This window comes from Lissotriton helveticus, chromosome 7, assembly GCF_964261635.1.
Source record: "Lissotriton helveticus chromosome 7, aLisHel1.1, whole genome shotgun sequence".
NCBI lineage: Eukaryota > Metazoa > Chordata > Amphibia > Caudata > Salamandridae > Lissotriton > Lissotriton helveticus.
Window position 1 is genome coordinate 552,680,256 of NC_136068.1, and position 22,672 is coordinate 552,702,927.

The 22,672-nt window shown below is 43.2% G+C and overlaps 1 protein-coding gene across 1 annotated transcript in view; it reads right to left on the reverse strand.

Moving 5' to 3' along the window:
* Nucleotides 1-21,264: 21,264 nt before the first annotated feature.
* The window catches only part of LOC144769173 (serine protease 27-like), a 92,623-nt gene continuing 91,215 nt past the window's right edge, over nucleotides 21,265-22,672 (reverse strand). Inside the window, exon 5 of the mRNA XM_078653189.1 lies at nucleotides 21,265-22,148. Coding sequence (XP_078509315.1) covers nucleotides 21,852-22,148 — 297 coding nt within the window. The 3' untranslated portion in view covers nucleotides 21,265-21,851. The remainder of the gene's footprint in view (nucleotides 22,149-22,672) is intronic.

Sequence of the window (22,672 nt, forward strand, 5' to 3'; positions counted from 1 at the left end):
CCAGATGGGCCCATAGATCCTCATTGATATTAAGGCCCAGATGGGCTCTGGTTTGCAAATCAATTATGTGTTTGGATGTGTTTGGATTCTAGAGCACTCAATACTCTGATACTGTCCCTCCCTCTCTCATTCTTGGGGACCTGGTCAATGCAAAAGAACTGTAAAAGGTTACAATCACTATTGTGTATTTTCTCAAAATGACGAGCCACCAAATAAGTCGGGTCTTTTTTTGTACTGGCTCGCATATGTTCCAGTATAAGCTTTTTATTTATCTATTTATATATATCTTCAAGCTACGTAGATGTGGAGTTATGAATAGTAAATCTATACTTACCCATTTGCACTTACCTTCTTGATATTTTAGTCCTCAATATTTTCTACAATATATTCTGTCCACACAATATTTCTGTTTCCGGTATTCTGTCAGTGATCCGACTGCATATTGTCATTATCAACTTATTGGAACTTATTGGAACTATGTGAAACTGAATAAAAATAGCTTGGGAGTGTTTAAAGTAATATTGCATTTTGTATGTTACATAATAATAGCAAATAGACCCTTTTCTGAAGAAAACTGCAATTATGTTGACATTGATGGTGTAGGTTTTTCAGAGAAAAATGTTGATTATTGTCTTCTCGTTAGAACCTGTTACAATGAGTCATGTGCATTAATTGCAAAGAAGAAACAGAGGAAAACAAATGATTAACTTAAAATACTTGGCATTAAATATTCAAACAATTGTAATAACGTATTTGCAAAAGAAACACTGGAACTAGAAATGCCATAGCAGCTATCAGCGCCTGGTCATGTGATCCACTTAATGCTCAAATAATCAGCTGATATCTGAGAAGAAGCAACATTTAGGACATTTTAAAAGGACTGGACAAATGCATGAATGTCCCAAAAGGTGAAAAAATGCATTCCACTGTACAAGTAAAATTTTCACAGAAACTCAGTCCAATTGAGTGGAGTACAACAAGAAGTTAGAGTCTACAAATCAGATCTCAATACTATGTTGTGCTCACACCTATCGATACCCTTCTCAGGCTAATCAAGACAGCCTCATTGTTGTGGCACATTTAAGCATGATCTTAGAATGTAAAGTAACTTTTAAATGAACGCCAAAATTAAGGCTTGTTTTCCTGTGTTTGTTGATGGTGAACAGGTTGATTTAAATATTCTGCAGAATTTTTACTTTTTTTTAAATTATACATTGTTGGAAACAGTTGCTAGTTTGGTATAGAAATCATTCAAAATGCCAATACCTTTGCTTTACAAAGTTAATTGTTGATTAACCACCATAAGACCTACACCAGTACAGAACACTTCTCGAACATATGGGCCAAATAACAAATCAGTGTAGGCAGAGGCCAACTGTAAGACCTGGCATCCTTGGCGTGGTTTCCCCCTAACCTTTTGCCTTCAGACCTCCTGCTTTTGCTGACTTTGTTTTTAGTGGCCTTAGGACTCAGTGCATTTTACCACTGATATAGTGCTTGTGGTCTTTCCCTAACACATGGTAGCATTGACTTATACCCAATTGCAATATTTAATTTGCATATAAGCCCCTAGTAAAGTGGCATTTACTTGTGCCCAGGGCCTGTAAATTAAATGGTACTGGTGGGCCTGCAGCACTGGCTGGCCAACTGCTTAAGTAGCAATTCAAACATCTAAGGCCTACTATTGCAGAGCCTGTCTGTACAGTTTAAACTGTCATTACAACCTGACCGAATAAACCTTTTACCGTACCCACACCTTCCTTTTTAATACATTTAAGTCACTCCTAGGGTAGGCCTTGGACAGCTTAGAGGGCAGGGTGCAATGTATTTATAAAGTGGGACATGCACTTTAAAGTTTTACATGTCCTTGTAGTGAAAAACACTTAGGGGTTCATTAAGATGGCGGAGGGCCCTTCACCATCGTACTGTGGTTTTCCGCCCACCAGATTACAATGGCGGGCGGAAACGTGGAGGTCGGAAAGACTGACCACAACAGTTCTGACAGGCGGTCATTTTACGACCGCCTGTCACAGTAGCCACATTGCCCAGCATTGTGGCGGTGCCTGTCAGGCACTGGCGTCTGGAAAATTAAATCCCTTTTCGCCGGTCGTTCGCGGCAGTCAACTGCCCACAAAACGGCAGGCGGAAATGGTTTTGGGGGCCTGTAATGGGCGGATGTATGACATCACAACGCATGCTTTCACAACGCATGCCCTTACAACGCGGTTTTCACAACGCATGCCTTTACAACGCATAGTGCTTTGGGGCGCTGGATAGTGAATTGTTTAATTTACTATTCCAACTCCAGTCGCCGTGCATAGTAGGAAAGGTGTTGGATAGTAAATTAAACCTATTCCCTATCCTAGAGCGCCCCCCAGCGCAATGCGTGGTAATGGTTTGCATTGTAAAAGTTGCGTCGTAATGGCACTGCGTAGTAAAATTTGCGTTGTAAAGGTTGTCTCCCGTAATGGGCCCCCCTTCGTCCCTGGGCCTGGGGTAAGGGCACTGGGGGGCACCATTGGTGCCCACTAAATATCCCTGCACCATATGGCTGGCACCACATGGTGCATGCCACGTAGTGCAGGGATAAGCAAATTCATTTTTTTGTATTGCGGCAGGCCTGCTAACCACATTCCCGCCGCAATACAGTAAATAGGCAATGCGACTGCTGCAGTTGCAGTCGCATCCTAATGCGGTCGGTGGGTAGGCCGCCTCATAGGCCGCCGGTCCCACTACTTCAACAGTGGCCGACAAACGGACGTCTGTCTGCTATCGTAATGACCCCCTTAATTTGTTTTTCATTACTGTAAGGCCTTTCTCTCATATAAGATACTGGTGGAGTTGTCTCATTACATTTTGTGTCATTTCCAAATGGAAAAAGATCGCCAGTTCATGTTTTGTGTCTATGTAAATGTAATTTAAACTCCTAACTCATGGTGAAGTTGGATTTTAAATTGCAATTCTGAAGATGGCACCTTTAGAAAGTTTGGCCTCCGGGTTTACCATGTAAATGGAGGTAACTTTTAAATTTGAGCAGCTAAACGTGTTTTGCTGCTAGTGATGAGTAGAAGTCTTTTGCTCTTTTACTGTAGTTTTGAATTGGTCATATGTATTTTTTTTTTGCTATCGATCACTAATTTACAGGAACCACTTTTTGGTGTCTCCATGCTTAGTGACCTTTGACCTTCTTGCCAGTAAGTATTAAGCTACCAATTGGAATGGGACCTTACTTTTGTGCTATGCAGGTCAGTCTCGCTTAAATCAATTGTTGCAAATCGCGCTATTACTTGAAAGGACTGTCCTGAGTCTGAATTAAGTATTCATATTAAAGTGAATTAGAACTGGTCTGCCTTTGCATGCCCATAGATTGGTTTCAATTGTCACTTCAATGAGCTAATACTTTCGCTTTTTCAATTTTGTTTTATTTATTAGGTTGGTCCCTTGAGCACTCATATTCTATTAATGGGCCTGCTCTTTATTGCGTTCTTTTTCTTTACCTCTTATTGGCAAATCTACATTATCTAGGTGCATTATTGTCTTGATGATGACCCTCAGTAATTGGGATTGAAATGCCGTTGACACTTGAGGCAGTGAAAATTTGTTTCTTTTGACTTACTATATGATTATATAAATTCTTTACCTTATGACTTTACTGATGTACTAAGATTTCTTGAAAATCTTTATATGTACGCTACTCTGCTTTTTTTGTTTTTTATTTGTTTCACATGCACCATTCACAGACACTGGTTCACAAGCAGTAAGTGTTCACTTTGTTATATTCACTGCATCCATTGTTGAGTAATGTTGATGCTACTTTTCATTACTTTGTGCTTTGAGACATTTATATAAACTCAGTAATATATTTGGTACTTGCTTTGGTGTTCTTATTAATTAAGTGTGGAAATGTTTTTGTATTAATACCTGTTGAGCCACTGTTGCATATATTACTTTTAGAAATTTGGCATTTTCCTGCCTTAGCCATTTGGTGCCTGCATCATGCCTTTTGTCACATGACTGGGTGTAGCTGACAATTGGGCATTGTGTATTCGTCATAGACAGCAACACACAATGGGGAGCTTAGGTGTGACTGGATGAGCCATCACTGACAGGATGGGAGGGGGGAGCTGGGCACTGCCCCACTTACACTTTAAAAGGCAGTGTTCTGTCTCCACACAAACGGCTGCATACCCCCTGTAGTTAGTCTGGAGCCAAGGCAGGGAAGGCAGGGCATCTGAGCACTTCAAAGGCATGACTCTAGAAGCTTCTCTCCACTTTGAATGCACAAATGTGCATGAAAGAAGAACCTCTGACACAAACCCTTTAGTACACTACTGGAAATGTGGAAATTCTGCCATAAAGAAGGACTGCTGTGCTCCACAAGGGCTGCCACTCTGCTGAACAGCTGCTCTAAAGGAACTGCTGCCTTACTGTACTGGCCTCCTGCTGCCTGAAGAACGGGACCTACAAATTCATCTTAAACTCAGGACCCCACAGTGACTCAAAGGGCTAGTCTGCTGGTATTCTGAACTGAGCCTCAGGGACATCGCAGGCACCCCCACTAGCCCCTGAACCCAGCTGCACTGAGCTTCTGACTCCCACATGGTGCCTTTCAGGTCCTGGACCATTGACATAGCTCACAAGCTCTTGAAATGAAGCGTTGGGGCTCTTCATGACCTCAAATAAGCTTGTTCGCACCACAACTGTGCTGCACAGACTAAAATCCAGTACCAGCCCATCTCTACGCACAGCAGCATCGACAGCCCCTGGGAGGAGCACAATACAAAGCTCCAGCCCGCCTGTGCACGCTGCCAGGCCTGCTCGTCACACAACGCCAACTGTCACCCATGACATTCTCCTTGATCCTCTCGACCCTCTACAATGCAAATTCTACTTTTGGTACAAAACATGAGAAGATAAACCTTCAGATGGATTAATCTGGGACTGTTTCTGACCCATACTTTATTGCTGCAGGCATGAACATTTGCCTTTGATCCAGTTCAGCATGACCAGATTGCCGTGTTTGGCACTTTTCGTTTTAGACACAATTTTACAGTTTATTCTTTAAAAATTAATACCTCTAGTTCTATTGTTTGGAGTCATGTCATTTTGGTCTTGTTTATTTCTTTTTTTGCTCTAGTTTTCCAACCTGGAGTGGGATCCTATTGTGTGGTGTTTTAACTGGTTTTACTGTTTAAAGTGCTACACGGATTCTTTATACATTGCCTCTAAATTAAGCCTGACTGCTCTGTGCCGAGCTACCAGGGGATTGAGCACAGATTAATTTCGGATTTGCTTGTGCCTTATTTTGACTAGAATTGTGGTTGATAGGCTCAAACCCCAGTCTACCAAGAAACCAATTTTTAACATTGGTGATGAGCAGATGAGGACAGGACTTGTGCTTGTGTAGTGCAGTTCAGTGATTTGATGAACACTACCAACCCATATCTAAGAACAATTTGAGTTTTTAATTCTTCCTGATTGGACTTTTTGTTTTAAATGTATTCTTATTCTACCTGACTTGTGGTATATGTGACATTACCTGCAAAGTTGGAGTTTGAGCTTGTCAACCTGGAGAGCTACTCTGTGACTCAGCTCAATGAGTTTTGCCAGAAGAGGGGGCTGCTTTAAGGAGCACCAAGAAGGTGGAGCTTCCAAAGCTTTTGAGGACATAAGTAGAGGCCTAACATTTGACAGTCAAAAAAAATGATCAGGATGAAGAGGATTATGTGGAGGGATCAGAGCAGGACTTAACGGAGTTTTCGGAATGCAGTCTACTGAGGAGGGTGATGGCTTACTCCTAGGATTAGAGATTCCTTCCCATGCAGGGATCATTGTGTTCTCTCACAATCTGTCCCCAGAGCAGCTGCTGGAGGGGTTGGGGGTGAGACAGTTTAAACTGTAGATGATCCAGATGAAAATGGAAAGAGGAAACTGGTCATGGAAGACAATTACTTTGGAGTGTATGGCTCATGAGAGGAGCATTAAGAAGCTGGACATCAAAGCCAGACAGACAGAGTCCAGCAGTGATGGTGGCTGCATAGCTGCAGTGTCCTCTGGAGACAAGAGGGTCCATATTCCTAAAGGTGTGGTGCCTGACTTTGATGTGCGGGACAATATTAACTAGTGGTTTGAGACTTATGAGATTGTTATATTGATGCACACGGTCCCTGAGGATGATTGAGGGACTAGTCTGTGGAAGGAAGTATATCCCTGGCAAAGGGAGGGACACCCTACTGCCCTAGAGAAGGGGGACACAATGAGATATCCATCATGAGGAAATCCCCTGTCAGGAAATATGACCTTAACCCAGTGAAGTACAGACAGAAGTTCAGGGACAGCCAGAAGCTGCCCTAGCAGTCCTGGGTCGATTTTGAGGATTCATTTTTGCAAGGCACTGCATAGCTAGATGAAGGGCAGTGAGGTGAATAATTACAAAGGGCTGTATGGTCTGTTTGCAATAGAGCATATCTTCCGTAAGTGTCTTCAAGAGTTTTTCTAAAACCAGATTGATAGTAAACCCACTGACCCCTGGGAGCTTGCTAAAGTAAAGAGGCAGACCGCTGGCTTAGCACCAGGGTCCATAAGAAGATAATGCAGCAATCACCACAAGGGTAGGCAGGGTCTCCATCAAAAGAAAGAGGGGGAGGCAAACATAAAAACAGGGAGTTCTCTAAAGGGCCCAAGCTAGTTCCATGGGTCAGGATTCCCGCACCTGAGAAAAGAAGAGATGGTTTCTTCACAGTAGGTTTTCAGGGAAGGCACCCCCTAAGTGCTATGAGTGTCGAGAGGAAGGGCACTCAAGGGTAATAGCAAGTGTCCATTGGAGGGATGTCACTGGGGTTGGCTATCATAGCTCTTGGGGAGGAGATTGTCCCAGTTAGTGGGGGGAGTGTAGAGGTTACTCTAGTGTCCCTGGGTGATGGAGAGGTGGTGTAGAGAACTTACATGCCTAGTAAAACTTGACAATACAAGCAGCGGATCACCATTAATGGGCAGGTGGTGGAGGCTCTGAGAGACACTGGAGCTAGCATGACAACCATCAGATGCCATCTAATGACCTCACGGAAGGTAGTCCCTTAGGCATTCCACCAAGTAGTTGCAGCTGACAACCGTGAGAGTCACTATCCAGTGGCTCTTGTTCCCTTTGAGTGGGGATTCCGGTCCCTTGAGGATAGCTGTGAATCTGTTCATGTCTGTGGATTGGTTGCTTGCCAATGAATGACCTAGGGCATCAACTGAAACAACAACAAGGAAAAGGAAGAACGGCGCAAAATGGATCATTAGGCACGCATGCCAGGCTTAACCTTGGCCAATAAAGAGTCTTCGAATGTGCCACATAGCAGCCAGAAAATGCGAGACAGCAAATACAATTGTTCCCGCGGTATCAGTTTTCAGTTTTCAATACTCTGAGCGCGTGCTCACACTGCCGGAAGCCGATATTATTGCAGAGCGGCTTGATCAAGTACTTCCTCAGGTTTTGATAGGCAGAGCAAAAAAAGAGTACATGTGTCTCAGTTTCACTGCCATAATCACAGGAAGGGCAATGTCCAGTTACACATGAATGTCCTTAAGGGTAAAACACCATGCCTCCATTGCACAAACAATTTTCTGGCTACAACAGGGTAGATAATATCCAGAAAACGTTCAAAACAGTAGGAATCTTTGACCAGTAAGGAGGTAGCAGTTCTCGAGCCGTTGTTGGGGTTACTCAGAGCCATTTTTAGGTTCTCACCTCGATATATTTTCGTGAGCATGTTGGGTGAGATCTGTTTACAGCCCTGCCCTGGATCAGTCCATAGAACAGGAATTCCCAGCCTAGTGCATTTCTCCTTAATGTGAGTGAGCCATAGAAATTTGGATCCGCTCGCGCAACTAAGTATTTCTCTGAGCTCCAGCCTTGCAAGCCCGCAAGCAAATCGTGGTCGCATTAATAGCTTCTCGGCTCGATTACTGTAATGCCTTATGTGTTTGCATCGACGCCCACTCTAAGGAACCCCAGGCTGCGGAGCACACTTCAAACAAAAACGGTAAGCAGTAAAGTCCGAATACAGGGCATTCCTCATAGCTAGTCTGTAAGCGTTGCACGACGTGTTTTATAAATTTTTAAACACGTTTAGAACCAAAGAAAAGTTGCAAGCGTAAATAACAGTAACTACATCAAACCTTTCTTAATAGTTCCGATGCGCGCAAACAATGAATGTCTCGTCGCTGTCAGTCCTTATTACTTTCGGCTGTGATTAGAGTACTTGTTATCACTCGCTCATATCTATATGACTGTCAATATATTTTTAAACACGCCGGACTGTTTCCTAATGATGCGCTTCTGACATATCATTATGCCATGCAATTTTTATTTCTGTGGCTATGGGGTGCTCTTGATAATAAGACTTATAATACTACCACACAGCATTAAAACTGTATATATGTAGTGCTTGTCCATATACAGCCTACAATAACAGTATATCGGCGAAAAATATCATTGTAATTACAATTTCTAATAAGAATAGATAATTTAGTGATGTCTCTATATATTTCTTAGATGACAAGATGATACTCTGTCTGAAACTGGTCTTGCAAATTGAGGTTGGCTACACGCCACAAACTTACTACCTTTAACAGGATTACAACTACGACCAGGTAAATATGGGAACCTCTAAACATCTATTTGAAACGATTGTCAATATGCATAGGTTAGATTTTTAATAATGGGTACTATAAAACTTTCTACACAGAGACAGCTGAAGAGAAAGAAACTTTTTGTCTAAAAATACCCTGTCACAGAATCTGCGCACGATCTGGCCCACCGTAAATTTTTGGCTCCTTAGATAAAATCACATGACATCGTCTACCAGGTAACCTTCTAAGAAGTTTTACTCTTAGTTTATCTTTATACAAAATTTAACAGAGATATCTAACAACGCTGATAATAATTTCAGATATGAAATGCACCTGCAACAATCTGTTTACATTATAAAGTCTACTAAACAGAAGACCACGAACTCTTGCTGCTAATAGAAATAGGTAATCTCCTATTCATGCATTCTTTTGCCGGCATGCCTTAAGCAATGTATTTCACCTTCTGCTTCTACCCTAAAGGCTCCTGTCCATCACACATGTTTTTTCCAGTTTAATAACCCGTTTAAATCTGTCACTTCATATACAGACAGTGAATTATTTTTGTTCACACTGGGTGCTCTACATGTTATAATCTTGGAAACTCTCCTCTTTACTAATTACTATTTTGCAAAATTTGTCTTGAATGAGACTGTATACTACAGTATGCATTAATTTTCATATAAGATAAACAGATTGATCTAATAAGACGATCTTGATAGAAGGATGCACCACTATAAAGTTGTCCTGTAACATTCTTGGATTTAAATAAGCAATGATAATAGTTTTCACTACTGCTTCTCTTTATTTTTCAGAAATTGAAGAACCCCTTGTTTTACTTCATGTATTTGTATTTTGTCTGAATTGTCTTCTTTATGATTTGGCCCTGAGGAAGGTGATTTAATTAGCAACTGTCACCGAAACGTACGTAGGCCGTACACATCAAAGACTTGGACATGTATCACAATTTTGATACTGTATAGATCGGAAAATGACCAAGCCCTAGGACCTCTCTCTCTTACATCTAATGAGGTCTATTTAGTAATTTCTGTGTTAGTTTTATGTGAGGTTTTGTTAGCATGTTTATAAATGTTTTTTAGGAATGATAGTATATGTAGTAGTATGCTTGAGAGAGTGAATGCCAATAGGATAAGATGAACTGTTAGGGGTTTATCTGCTTCATTTGCACTTTATGGAAATTATTATTTGTTTAGATTGTGTGTTATTTATGAACTCTTTTTGTGTCACAAAATTAATTTATATTTATATTTATGTATAAACAGTCAAAGTGATAAACAAAAAAACGAAAAAGAAAAATAATAAAATAATGTTTTGAAAAAATTTACAGGTTTCAGTTGTTCATAGAGCATCCTTCTCTATAATGTTTATGATAAATTCTGGTGACAAAGGAATATAGGTCTTGTCAGAGGTTACCCCTTTTTGCTGAGTTTTTCTCTTCTCCCCCCTCTGGACCTGAAAGTATATTGGGAGAACTCTCTCTATTACATTATACGCAGGAATAAACAAGGGCCTGTTACATCGACTACAAATTGTGCAGAACGCTGCGGCTAAGTTTGTGCTTGACACATTCCCAGGCGCTCGTCAGCCACTGCCGCTAGGAAATCCCTACACTGGCTTCCGATTGAAGCCAGGATCTCCTTTAAGGTTTTCTGTTTGATTTATGGGGCCTTGACCAGAAATGGGATGGGAGGAATAAAAGACCTGCTGGTTCCGTATGCTACCTCCAGAAACCTTCGTTCCTCCAAAAAACTCTTGTTATCAGTCCCCCGCGTTCGAAGAGCTAAGTGGGGAGGCAGGGCTTTTTCCAGTCTTGCTCCGAGATGGTGGAACACTCTGCCCTGTGAAATTAAGTCCCTTACATCAATGCAAGCCTTTAGAAGGGCTCTGAAGACATGGCTTTTTGCCAAAGCTTACCCTTAGTTTTTTGGGATCTGCCTTTTATGATTCTTTTCCTGATAGGCGCCTTGATGCCTCCGGGCTAAGTTGCTCTATATAAGTTTTTATTCATTTCATTTCATTTAATTTCATTTCATTTCAGCCTATAGTTGGCCAGTTCTGGCATAGCCCATAACCTGTGCCAATACCTTAATGGTTTCAGGGCCAGCTCCTCGGCAATTGGCGTGATCCCCATATCAAATCTTAGTGAGAGCAACGGGGTGCTAGGAGGGAGGGCCAACAAGTGAAAGTTGTTCTCCACCCTGGTGATATGTGTTTGATTGCAATGTCCCCAAATCTCTCCACCATACATACTAGCGCCCCTGGCCTGGGATCTGTAAACCTCCAGTGGTAGACCAAGAGGCTTGATTGTTGACAGATTGGAATGTCTAAGAATCCCACCCGATAGTTGTGCAAGTTTTAATTGGGATTTAATTTGCTGAGGGCCCCACGACATGCTCTCATTGATCGTTACCCCTAGGTAAACAAAAGTGCTTACCCTTTCCAATCTTGCATTGCCTAGAGTGGGATTAGGTCTTGTGGTTCTAGGCGGGTTGAAGATCATGAATTTTGTTTTAGTTGAATTAATCTCCAAACCCCGACTAGTACAAAAGTCAACAAACCCATCCAGTATTCGCTGTATGCCAATTGGGGTTCTGGAGAGCAATAGGGTGTCGTCAGCGAACATTATCGCCGGCACCCTATTCCCTACCAGTTTGGGTGCATCATTGTTCTGGACACCATCCAGGTGCGCGATTGCCCCGTTGACGTAGAGGCAAAACAGGGTCGGTGCAAGCACACAGCCCTGCCTTACCCCCATCCAACGGGGAATCTAGATGTCAGTTCACCACTCCTCCCACATCTAACTTGAGCGAAATTGGCCTCGTGGAGCCTCACCAGGACTGAAAGGCGATGGATGGGAATGCCCAACTCTAGAAGGACACTCCAGAGTTTGCCCCTGGGTACAAGATCAAATGCAGAGCGGAGGTCGACGAACACCGTATAGAGGCTGCCACCCTTAATACACACCTTTTTCCTGTGCAAAAGCACTAGATGAAAAATTTGGTCCACGGTGGAGGTGTTCTTCCTAAACCCCGCCTGAAAAGGGCTGAGTATCACAAACTCCTCCATCCAGTCCTGTAACCGGTCCAACATAAGTCTCGCAAAGATCTTCTGTGGCACATCGATGAGACTTATGGGTCTATAGTTGGATGGGAGCAGAGGTGAGCCCCTTTTAAAAATAGTAACTATTTCTGCTCCCAGTCAAGTAGTGGGGAGAGTCATGCCACTCAAAATTGCGTTGAATATTACCTTAAGATACGGACCCCATACTTCTGGTAGGTGTTTAAATAGATCACCCGTGAGTTTATCCAGGCCTGGTGCTTGTTTGTGGCCAGTTTGTTAATTGCAAGGCACACCTCGGCCACCGTGACCTCGCACTCCTCTGGCTGGGCGATAAACTGGGCTAGGGTAAAAGGGTTGGTGTGTTCATCAGTGAGGACCGCGCTAGAATAGAGAGCCCGAAAGTGGTCTACCTACACTAACGGGACGTGAGTAGATGTTAATCCATGCGAGTTTATACGCATTTGGCCAGGTAAGAACCACACATTGGATGTCTCCTGAATTAGTGCTAAGTACTGAAGCTTTACAACCCAGGTGGATGCCCACCCATATAACAAGTCCTCCCGAAGGGCGGCCTCTCCCTCCCCAGACTGCCGGGACAAAGAAAGAAGCAAAGCCCACCCTGAATTGCTCCGCTCTCGCCCAGGTCTCCTGGAACAGACACACATCGTTTTCATCCAAAAAGGATCCCCAATCTGGGCAGGAAAGTTTGTTAGTTAGTCCTGCCAGGTTCCAAGATAATAATTTTATTGCCACTGCATTCGGGCCCTGAGGTCCCCTCTTAATTAAATCAATATTTGAGACCTCAGGGAGACCTGTTACACCCACTGGAACCGGCGAGAACATGCCCTTCCCAGTGGGGACTAGCACAGGCTCCTGGGCGTGCGAACATTTGCTTGCAGGAGCCAAAGTCAAAGGGACTACCTCCCCACTTCCTCCATTTTTTTCCCCTGTTTCTTCCTGCAACCCACAACCTCGAGCAACCCTAACTTCCAGCTCTGCCCCGAAGTCTGCATCTGTTGGAACCCCATTATTATTTTCCGGGTGACTCGATCTCAGTCAGTCCACCATGTCTAGGCAACTAAATCTGTTGTATAAGGGAAGGACCTCAGTTAACTGTTGTTCTCTAGGTCTTTCCTGACTAGAGCCTATCCCTGTTAGAGGGCCTGTTGAGTTCAATGCTAATTCTGGTGCTGGGGCCCGGGGGTAAAAATGCGAGAAGGGGAGGGACTGGATTACTGATGTGCGTGAGGGCTGTGACCACTGACATATATGAGACACTATCCGTGTATCCCAGAAGTTAATTATAATACAGTCCCCCATGTGGTCCTTGGTTCTATGGCCCACCCATGCTACCCTACGAACATGCAGGATTTCACTCTTAACGTTCGGTGGTATTGGTCTGTTTTTATTGAGCCAGTCAGTAACTTTGTTTTTTAGGGAGGCATGTGACTCTTCAAGAGCGGTCGAAATCGGTGGTACCCCTACCAGAACTACAACAAAAGGGCCACATTCCGGCATTCCGGGGTAGATCAATTTTCATACCTGTTGATTTGGTAGTGCCTTGGGGATTTTTGATGCAACATTCTGAGCATGTCTGGGCTTGTCCCTACTTTGCGCATGTCTATCTATCTGATTCATGACTGGTCCCAGTTTTCCTGGTGATAAGCTTTTAGCCCCCTGAACCCAGCGGTGCCTAGTAGACCCGGACTTAGCTGGCGGCGAGCATCCGGCTGCCTGGGCCCTTGTCAGGTCTAGTGAGGGCCCTGGCACTGGACCGCTTCTAGAATTCGCACAGGGGGGTATTGAAGGTGGAGGTCCATTAGTCAAATTCTCGGATGATATTAAATCCTTAGATATCTGATTGATAGCATTAGTGAGCGTTAATACATTTGTTTCGATAGCTGACATTTTGTTTATTAAGGGCATTAGACAGTCAGCTATAATGGTCCCAACTTTCTCCCAAAAGGCACTATTTAGCGTGACCACGGGGACCTCAGAGATGTCGGGGGTATTCGTAGTCACTGAGGCTATCTCAATCTTCATCTCCGCCTCCACGTTATCTACCACATCTTTATTTACTTCTGGGACCGATTTTGTTGGCCTTGCTGTAGGAGAGCAATTTTCCTATTGCTGAGTCACTGCCTTTTTCTTGTTCTTAGGGCGTAGTTTGTACTTTGGTGTCTCCTTTCTGGCCTTGTGGGGGGCAGTCTTCGACCTGGTTGTTGGACAGGCTGCCTGGTTCATTGACTTGTTTTCTGGCATAGAGCCCACCGCCATGTTCTAGATGGCGTTACCAAGCAGCGGCAGATTGTCAAAATTGATATTGTTGCTAGCCTGGGGTGATAGTGAATCCCGTATCTGACCAGCCTCCGGTGGCACCTCGATGGCCCAGGGCCAAGTGATAACCTTTGTTCCGTTACCTCAATCTCTTGGGCAATCATGTTGGAGGCTTTCGTAATGAAGTAATCCAGTGTGCCCATGCGTCCCCCTCCCTTGGGCCCTTTCTTTTCCTTTACAGCGCCACTGGCCCTGGTTGCCGAAGGAAGCCTCCACGCAAATTAAGAAGTATCACAGATCTCTGGGGCATGAGCTGATGTTACCATAGAATATATCTGAGCTCAATGTCCTTTTGGCGATGTTCGAGAGTGGGCCTAGACCGGCCTGCTCCGGCCTCGAACGGGCTTAAACGGGCCCGCCCTTGGCCCGTGCTTTGCCCGGCGCGTGTCCAGCGTGCGTCCGGCAACGTGGGGGTGTTCCCTGTGATATAAGCTGTACGACTTCAGGAGGTGGAGCGCGTTTGCCGGTGACTGCGGGGCTCCTGGGTAATGGAGTCCCGCTCTGCTCCTGCGTCCCAAACTGCTCCCAGGTGCTGAAGTTAACTGCTGCGAGCAGCACCCCTAGAACTAGTTTTACCCTTATCATGGTCTCTTCAGCCAGATATAGCTTGATTTAAGAGGCACAGTGAGCATGGGTCCCATGGGCATGCGTCTAGGCATACCCATCGCACTTAGGGTTTCAATTGCAACAACAAGGTGATGGGTGGAGTGCTTGATTTCATCTCAGCCACTGGCAATCACTCGTGCTGCATCCCAACCCATAATTTTTCCTGCAAATCAGTCTTTGTTCTGCTTGAATGGGAACAGTCCAGCCGAACTGCCAAGCCAAATGATCCCTGAACCAGAATACAGGCAACCTAGGGCCGGTTTTGCCCTTATTATGGGCTCTTCAGACAATGAGGTGGCTCGATCCTACTTGAATCACCAAGGGGGCACAAAATGTCCACATCTGAATCAGTTGGCAACCTAAATCTGTACCTGTGTGGAGGTTCATTTTTTATACCTGAAGGCAGTGTACATTCAAGCGGCTCTGGATTTTCATGCAGACTGCTTAAGGCAAAATTTGCCTTCTTCAGTCCTATTTGATCTGGCAACTGCTCTGTTTTACTAGATATGCAGCCTCTTTGGCTAACCTTGGATAGACCTGTTGGCATGTCCCCGGAACTCATTGCTCCCAGTATATTGTCCATGTGCCTGTGCAAAGGATGCTCTGTCAATTCCTTGGCCACACGGGCTTCCATATGCCTTCCGCCTAAATTCTGTCACTTTTGACAGGTCTTCAGAAGATTTGGGGGGGTGGGTGTATCAGTGATTCTGGTGGCACCTTTTTGGACCAGACACCTATGATTATTTCTTCTGATGGCTCTATCCAAGGGTTGTTTTTTAAGATCCTGACTGTCCTGTTCCCCTTGCAGTTTCCGGAGATGTCTCTAAATCAGTTGCTTCACTTCAATCTAACTGCTTTGGGCTAAAGAAATTGAGTCTAAGTTCCTTGGGTTGTTCTTCCCTGGTGGCAGACCAGGTTCAGCAATCTAGGAATGATTCTACTGGGGCTTCTTATAGAAAGCATTGGAATTCGTTTTCTCATTGGTGTTCTTCAAACTCCCTTAATCCTTTTTCCGTTGATCCTGTCCAGGTTTTGGATTTCTTGAGAGACCGCTTTCTGAAAAAGCTGTCCACTTCGTCTCTCTCAGCTCAGCGGATAGACTTTAAATTATGTAAAGGTGTGGGGAGTGATTTGTCTGCTGTTACTCCTTTGGTCTAAAGATTATCGAAAAGATTACTGTTCCAAACCCCTGTTACCTCAATTAAAGTTCCCTCTTGGGATTTGTCTATTGTTTTGAGTGATTTGCAATGTGTATCCTTTGAGCCTTTAGACTCCGCCCAGATGGTGTGGTTGACAGCAAACTTGGTGCTTCTTTTAGCCATCACAACAGCTAGCTGGATTGGCGTTTTGGGTTTCTTTTAGCTATCACAACAGCTAGAGGGAATAGGGATTTTGATTTCTGTGGTCATTACTTACCCGTACCTCAGGATTTTACCGGATAGTGATTCTTCATCCTGATCCTGGTTTTATTCCTCAAATCAATTAAAATGTCATGCTGATGAATAGTTAATTTTGCCTGTATTACACAGTGAAGATCTGCAGCATGATCTTTTCTCCCTTGATGTTATAATAACTTTCCTGTGTTATTTAGATCACACTAATGAATTTAGACTTTCAAATGTTCTCTTTATTGCTTTATGGAGTGTTAACAAAGGTAAACAGATGCCTGTGTCTACTTTCACAGCGGAGCCGCGTTCGGGGGCAGAAGGACGTTACCAGTGCAGTAACCCGGGCCAGTGGACCCAAATTCTCCCCCAACGTTCGGAGGCTCATGAGGCATTGTACTATTGAACACCAAGTTTATTGCATATTAGCAAAGAACTACATGAACTGTGTAGGCATATTACAGCACTACACTTTCATTTTGTGTAAAAATCATTTTTCACTTAGAAAAACGTGAGTAAGGTGGGGTGTGGTGCACCCTGTCCTGAAGAAGGGGTCTTACCCCGAAACATGTTGATGCACCCAAGAGGCGATGTGCTTAATTTCACATAATCACCTCAACCTGCACCCTTTTTAACAGTACCAGCCCGGGGGCTCATTAAAGTAGTTCTGATTCACCCCACGAGCCAGGTACCTTTTTAATAAATTACTCACTAAATCTAATTACCTTACCACATACTCACACCGAACCCTCACACACACCACACATAGTCTACACGAGATAGTGCTCCAGCGTAGCCATAGGTCGTAGCACGCCGCATCCCGTAGAGGGGTGCGAAGACCCCAATGATGAAGCATGACACCAAGTGTCCTTTTGGTGTGTGAGGTGTATTTTACAAACACTTTGTGCTCCCCACATTTTGTGCTCCCCACCATTGTAGGGAACACAGCACCCAATTTGGGAGATTCTTGTTGTTTATTTATATTACCTGGGAGAAGGAATCCACCCTCTTGCTCTCTCTCTCCCCCATTTGTTAATTATGATATGTGTCTACTTTGAGTCAATGAATACAACAAACAATTTCTGAGGCCTATAAGTATGTTGGAGATTCCCCTTCTTCTCGGATTCAGGGCCGTTCCACTAGGTTCATCTCCTCTTCCTCGACTGAGGTTGGTGGGGAGTCTATTGAGGGGATATGCCAGGCTGCTACCTGGGTGTCCCTTCACATGTTTCTAATACATTACAGGTTGGATGTAATTGACTGAAACGTCTGATCATTTTAATGTAAATGTTGTAAAAACAGCAATGCAGTAACTGTTCCTGTATTAAAATTGTTTTTGTGACGTCCTAAGTTGGTGCAGTGGAGTTTGTATACAGCTTGTGGCATCCTCACAATGTGATGACTGGGATGAGAGGAACCAATGAGGGGCTAAAGAAACCATTGCTTACCGGTAACCTTCATAACCCCGAATGAGGTCCCCCTCATCCCTGTCAGACCCCCTCCCTCCCGGCTCAGTAGTTATGCATCTCCTTTCTCTTGTGTCTTGATACTCACAGAACAGGTGGGGAGGAGGAGCCTTAAACCTATGCAGGTCATGGACATAAAGAAAGGACTCTTCTTGAGAAGTGTAGTAAAGACCTATGGTGGGTGGGGTCGCTTTATTCTCTCCTAATGAACAAAAATCAATGTCTTTTTTCTTGTGCATACATTTTCAAAAACTATTCCAGCTCCCTTGTGTCTTCTCTTCCTTCTCATTTAAAATGACCTCTCTTTCTATCAAGGTTATTACTAATCGCCATTTTTTATTTCTACATCTTGAAACAGTTTTACGGCTTTGAAAAAACTTTTCTTTCAAAAAGAAATAACATTTTGGGCCAAACATCTGTTTGTAAATTCCAGCCTTGACTTCTAATTGAAAGCAATTCACCAATGGTTTCACTCTTCTGAGGGTGTCTGTTTTGTATTATCATACCCCTCCTAGACCAGTCCTTAATCTTCTCTTTCTCTGATATTTTTGAGTAATTATTCCCCATTTCTCACCTCTCCTATGGCCCCTCCCACATTCACTACAGGGTATTACACATGCAAGTGCAGAGATCTCCCAGTGGTGGCAGATATTTCCTCATAGACAAGGATAGGAGAGGCGGCAGTCGCCGGCCATGAATTTATGAATTGCACTTTGTTGCATCTGAATAGTATTACTGTAGTAGTACGCTACATGCTACAAAAATACGTTTGAGAATTCAGCACAATGATTGGCGAAGATGTGGCGCATAGATTAAAAAAGAAAAACAGCAGTTTCATGAATTATTTCTTGCTTTAATGGCAGCAAAAGTGCATTTAATTTTCTTCATAAGAGATATAAGTTCAAATCCCGTACGTTTTTGTAAATAACAAACCACTGTCTGGTACATGGGTAAAATCAATCAATATCAGCTGAACTATAGGCAGATAATAAAAATCACAGGTAAAGAGCAAAAGAAAAATGATTCATCCGATCTACCTTCTTTAAAAGCCCGGGAATCACCTTAGACCTGATATAAAGGAGTGGGGTAATGTTAACTCTACCTGTGGATTCAGCAGATCTGCCACAGGTAGAATGCCCGACAGACAATTTACTGCTGTTGTGTTGCAGTAAGGTGGTGTTACAACCTGCAGAAATGGTTCTGCAGCTAGTTCTTTCCCTAATGGTGGATTAGCCACATCTGCTGAGAATGTATAGTGATAGTTGAGCTCCATAAATTCAAATAAACCTACAAGTAGGGTTGCCACCTTTGAAATAAATACCGTCCATTTTCATCTGCCCCATGTCACACCTTTTAAGTGGCCACACGAAAGGACCTGGGAAACTTTGCAGCATCTGCTAAAAGGCTTCCCCTATCAAGGGATGTATATGTGCTGTAAGCACCAGCCCAATTGGACAATCTGCCAGTATTGCACATATGTTTTTATTTGAAGAAACGATTGCTCCATATATCTTTAATTTCGAGCTCTGGCATCTTTTCAGGTACTGGGGTTCTGATAGAGACTTCTTCGCCTTTCAGGTTAAAAGTTTTGCTAACAGCTCTCGCTGTCACTTGTTGTCTGTTCATTAGTGCTTGCAGACAACTGATGACAGGGTTCAATGAAGTCTGGAGTTTATCTCTTTTCTCTGGTGGTGTTTGTGATAACCTAACCGCACACAACCTTCAAAACATGAAAGAGTGAGAACACCTGTCCAGCTGCTCTATCCGTGCAATGTGCACGGGTGCAGGAGTAGTAGGGAATCAATTGAGCAAGTGGTGTCTTTGCCCTCTATTTCTTCATGATTGAAAAATTTTGCTATGGGGTGAGTGGAACAAGGTTGCCGTTAGCTCCTGCCGACAAGCATCCTTACATCCATCAACTCAAAAAACCAGGAGGCATATTATCAACAACTAGCAATATTTATCGCTAAATGAGCTTAGCGACACTTTTTTTATCGCCGCGCATCGCCGGATTTTATTGCAGATATAACGTGCTATTAGCAATGTTTATCTCCAATGCGATAAAATATCCGGCGATAGCGGCGAAATGCGTGAATATCCCTGGAAATACAGCGATATTCACGCATTATCGCTAATAGGGACTTAACCTGAATATCCACCTCCCATTGGATATACAGGCTAAAAAGTGGTCTGAGCAGGCATTAGGTTTGGGCGATATTCGCACTTAGCGCACATTTTTTCATCGCTACGCCTGTGTTGTTAATAGCCGATAGCGATGTTAGCGACTGCTTTCAGTCACTAACAGGTTGGGTACACCCACTTTGCATGTCATTAGCGATAAATATCGCTAACATGCAAAGCGGGCCCCAAACCGCTCGCTATCGCCTACAAGATGTCGCTAACTGCTGTTGGCAACAGCTTGCTAATAGGGCGATAAAATGATCGCCACTTTGCGGCCGAAAACGGCCACTAAAGCGGCAATAATCTCATTTCGCCCGCCTTGATAATATGCCCCCAGATGCTTAACATCCGGTTCACCAAGTTTGTTACAAGAGTGGCAAAAAGGCTTACTCAATGTGAGAGCCAGTGAGCCAATAATTACCAACTAGCACTGGGCTGCTATTATTCCATAAAAATGCTAACTTGCACATTGTTCTGTACCCTTTGAAGTCGATCTGTATAATGTAAGTGGGATTGTTAGTATGTTTTTAGTAAAGCCTAGAGTTCTGTCCCCTCCTTTTAGTATGATGTTAAAATTCAACAAATTATTATTGTCTTTTGACTGTAACGTAATTGAAGTGGTTTTTGGTTTAGAACCATGTGACGCAGTTTCACTTGAATATCATAAGCTACGATTAACTGCTATCATACATGACACTTTTAATGACACAAGGGCTGTATTTGGGATTTCATAGATTGTGAGGAAATTAGGAGGCACGAATTTAGAAATCAGTGAGTTTCTTTTTTATTCTTTTTATCGTGTGTAAACATCTTAACCATTAATTGATATATGTTTTAGTATTTGTGGGTCAATACTGTAATGATTTTTATTAATCAGACAATAAAGCAAACAACAAGATAGGGACAGGAGAAATTCCCATTTTATAATCTGTGTCAAGTGGATAGGAAACTTGGGGCAATTCTGCTGTTTCCATATTTGCCTGCCCTGGATTGAAAAGAAGGAAGAATACAGATGAAATTCCCTGCTAAACAAGAATAATTGTTTCTGTAATTAAGAAAAGCAAGGAATCTGGCAGTCCTTTCCTGCCCAGAACCCAGCGTTGTCAAGGGTTAGAAAATGAAATTATCTTAATGCTAATTACATTCAGTTAATTCAATGGCAAAGGCCATGGACAGTGCTTCTCAAAGCAACTTTTCCAGTAGGAGGATTTGTGAATGGTGTCAGTCTTCCAGGATGAGCCTGTAGGCAGGCACTTCCCTGCTGAGCAGACTTCTTTGAAGCGCACTCTTAGGATCCAGGCAAGGTATTTACTTTAATGTTAGCATTAAGGTAAATGTACTGTTGGGCCCCTTACAGTGCTTCTGAAAGCCGCTCTGTGATTACCATCCAATAGGTAGTGAATCAGTCGCAATTCCACCCCACAGGCAGTACAAAAACAGGCACTGATTCCGGTTTTTACCTCACTGCAACCTCTCCCAACTCTAATTACAGCAAACATGAGCTTCCAAATTGCCACTAACCTCTCTTTCACCATCACGGAGGATAAATGATAAATTCGTGATGCACTCATTCCGACCTACTGCGTCTGGTCTTTTCCTGCACAATGAAAAAGGAGGAAGTGACCCGGAAGTAAACATTCAACTGCCAGTATTAGTGGAGGCTAATCCTAAACTGTTGTTTGGCTGCTGCTTAAGTGAAATCTAGAGCCCAGCATGAATGATCGTGCAGGCACTGTAGACAGAGAGTGTCTGCCAAGTGATCACAAAGAAGGCAAGTCCAATGGAGCAAAAAGAGAATACCCGACATATATTACTGACGCCGAGCTTGAGTCGTAAATTACCAGTGTGTCGCTAAAATACTGGCCAGGTGGTAACCAAACCTACAAGATATCAAAGTACTTAATACCACAACACTGCCTTCCAAAATATTACATTTCCTAGTCCCAGGTGAGACGCCTGCAAAGTTTTGACAGCTAATGTTACAATAGACAAGCTGGGATACATAAACTTATTTTCAGGATGTTCTACCTTTTGAATGATAAGGCAACTACAGGACCAGAATTCATTCGACTGATAGTGAAAATGATTATTAATAATTTTGGTCCACCGCCTTCCGTGCATATACCGGTTTTAGAAAGGTGAGGAATGAAAATCGGTTCAATAAAAAACTGTCTGGACATTGCTATGCTTCAAAAACATAGAACAATCCTATACCCAGAATGACAACCATGGAAGAAGTGAAGGAATTTCCAGAGCCTGTGGGAAACGTAGGTACAATCTCTGTGATTGGGAGCAATTGTATGTTCACAACATTTGTTAGAGCCTCTGGAACGTGTCGCACTATCCACTCAGTGTAAGCGGACACCAGGGTGTATACTGCAGGGCGGTTGGGCAGCGCACATCCGGAGCTAAAACTCGCAATTCCAGCCAGCACCCACGTATTTCCAAGCTGGCACACCAGAGGGCCACCCGAGTCTCCCTAGAAGAATAAGACAACCCTGTAAGGAACACAAATGCCCAAAACACATCACAGCGCGATACAGTACGTTTCACATCAGATATCAGGCGAAGAACGTTGCAAAAAATAGGAGACTGCCCTAAACTTTCAAAGGAAAAGTGGGATATGGTTAATACTTTTTTTAAAATTTGAAATAAGAAATCGGAACATCGGTATAGGAGGCAAAGTAAAACCGTCACGATTTGACAATGACCATAAATAATGCAAACAAAAATACAGGAGGCGGTGAATGCATGACAGGTGTGCGTTTACAACTATAAATTACTTTATGAATCGTGTTTAATTTCACGAAGTTTTTTTGCATAAATTACGGGTGCCAATTTGGTTTCCAAATTTCTCCATCTCGGGTATCAATAAAAACAATTTTTATTCCCTTTGTTTGTGTTAATAGGTCTTTTAACTAGTTCAAAAGCTACATGAATCCTTCAAAACTGCGTCCAAGGCTATTTCTGAAATGAAACCATTCTTTCACAGCCGTAACATAC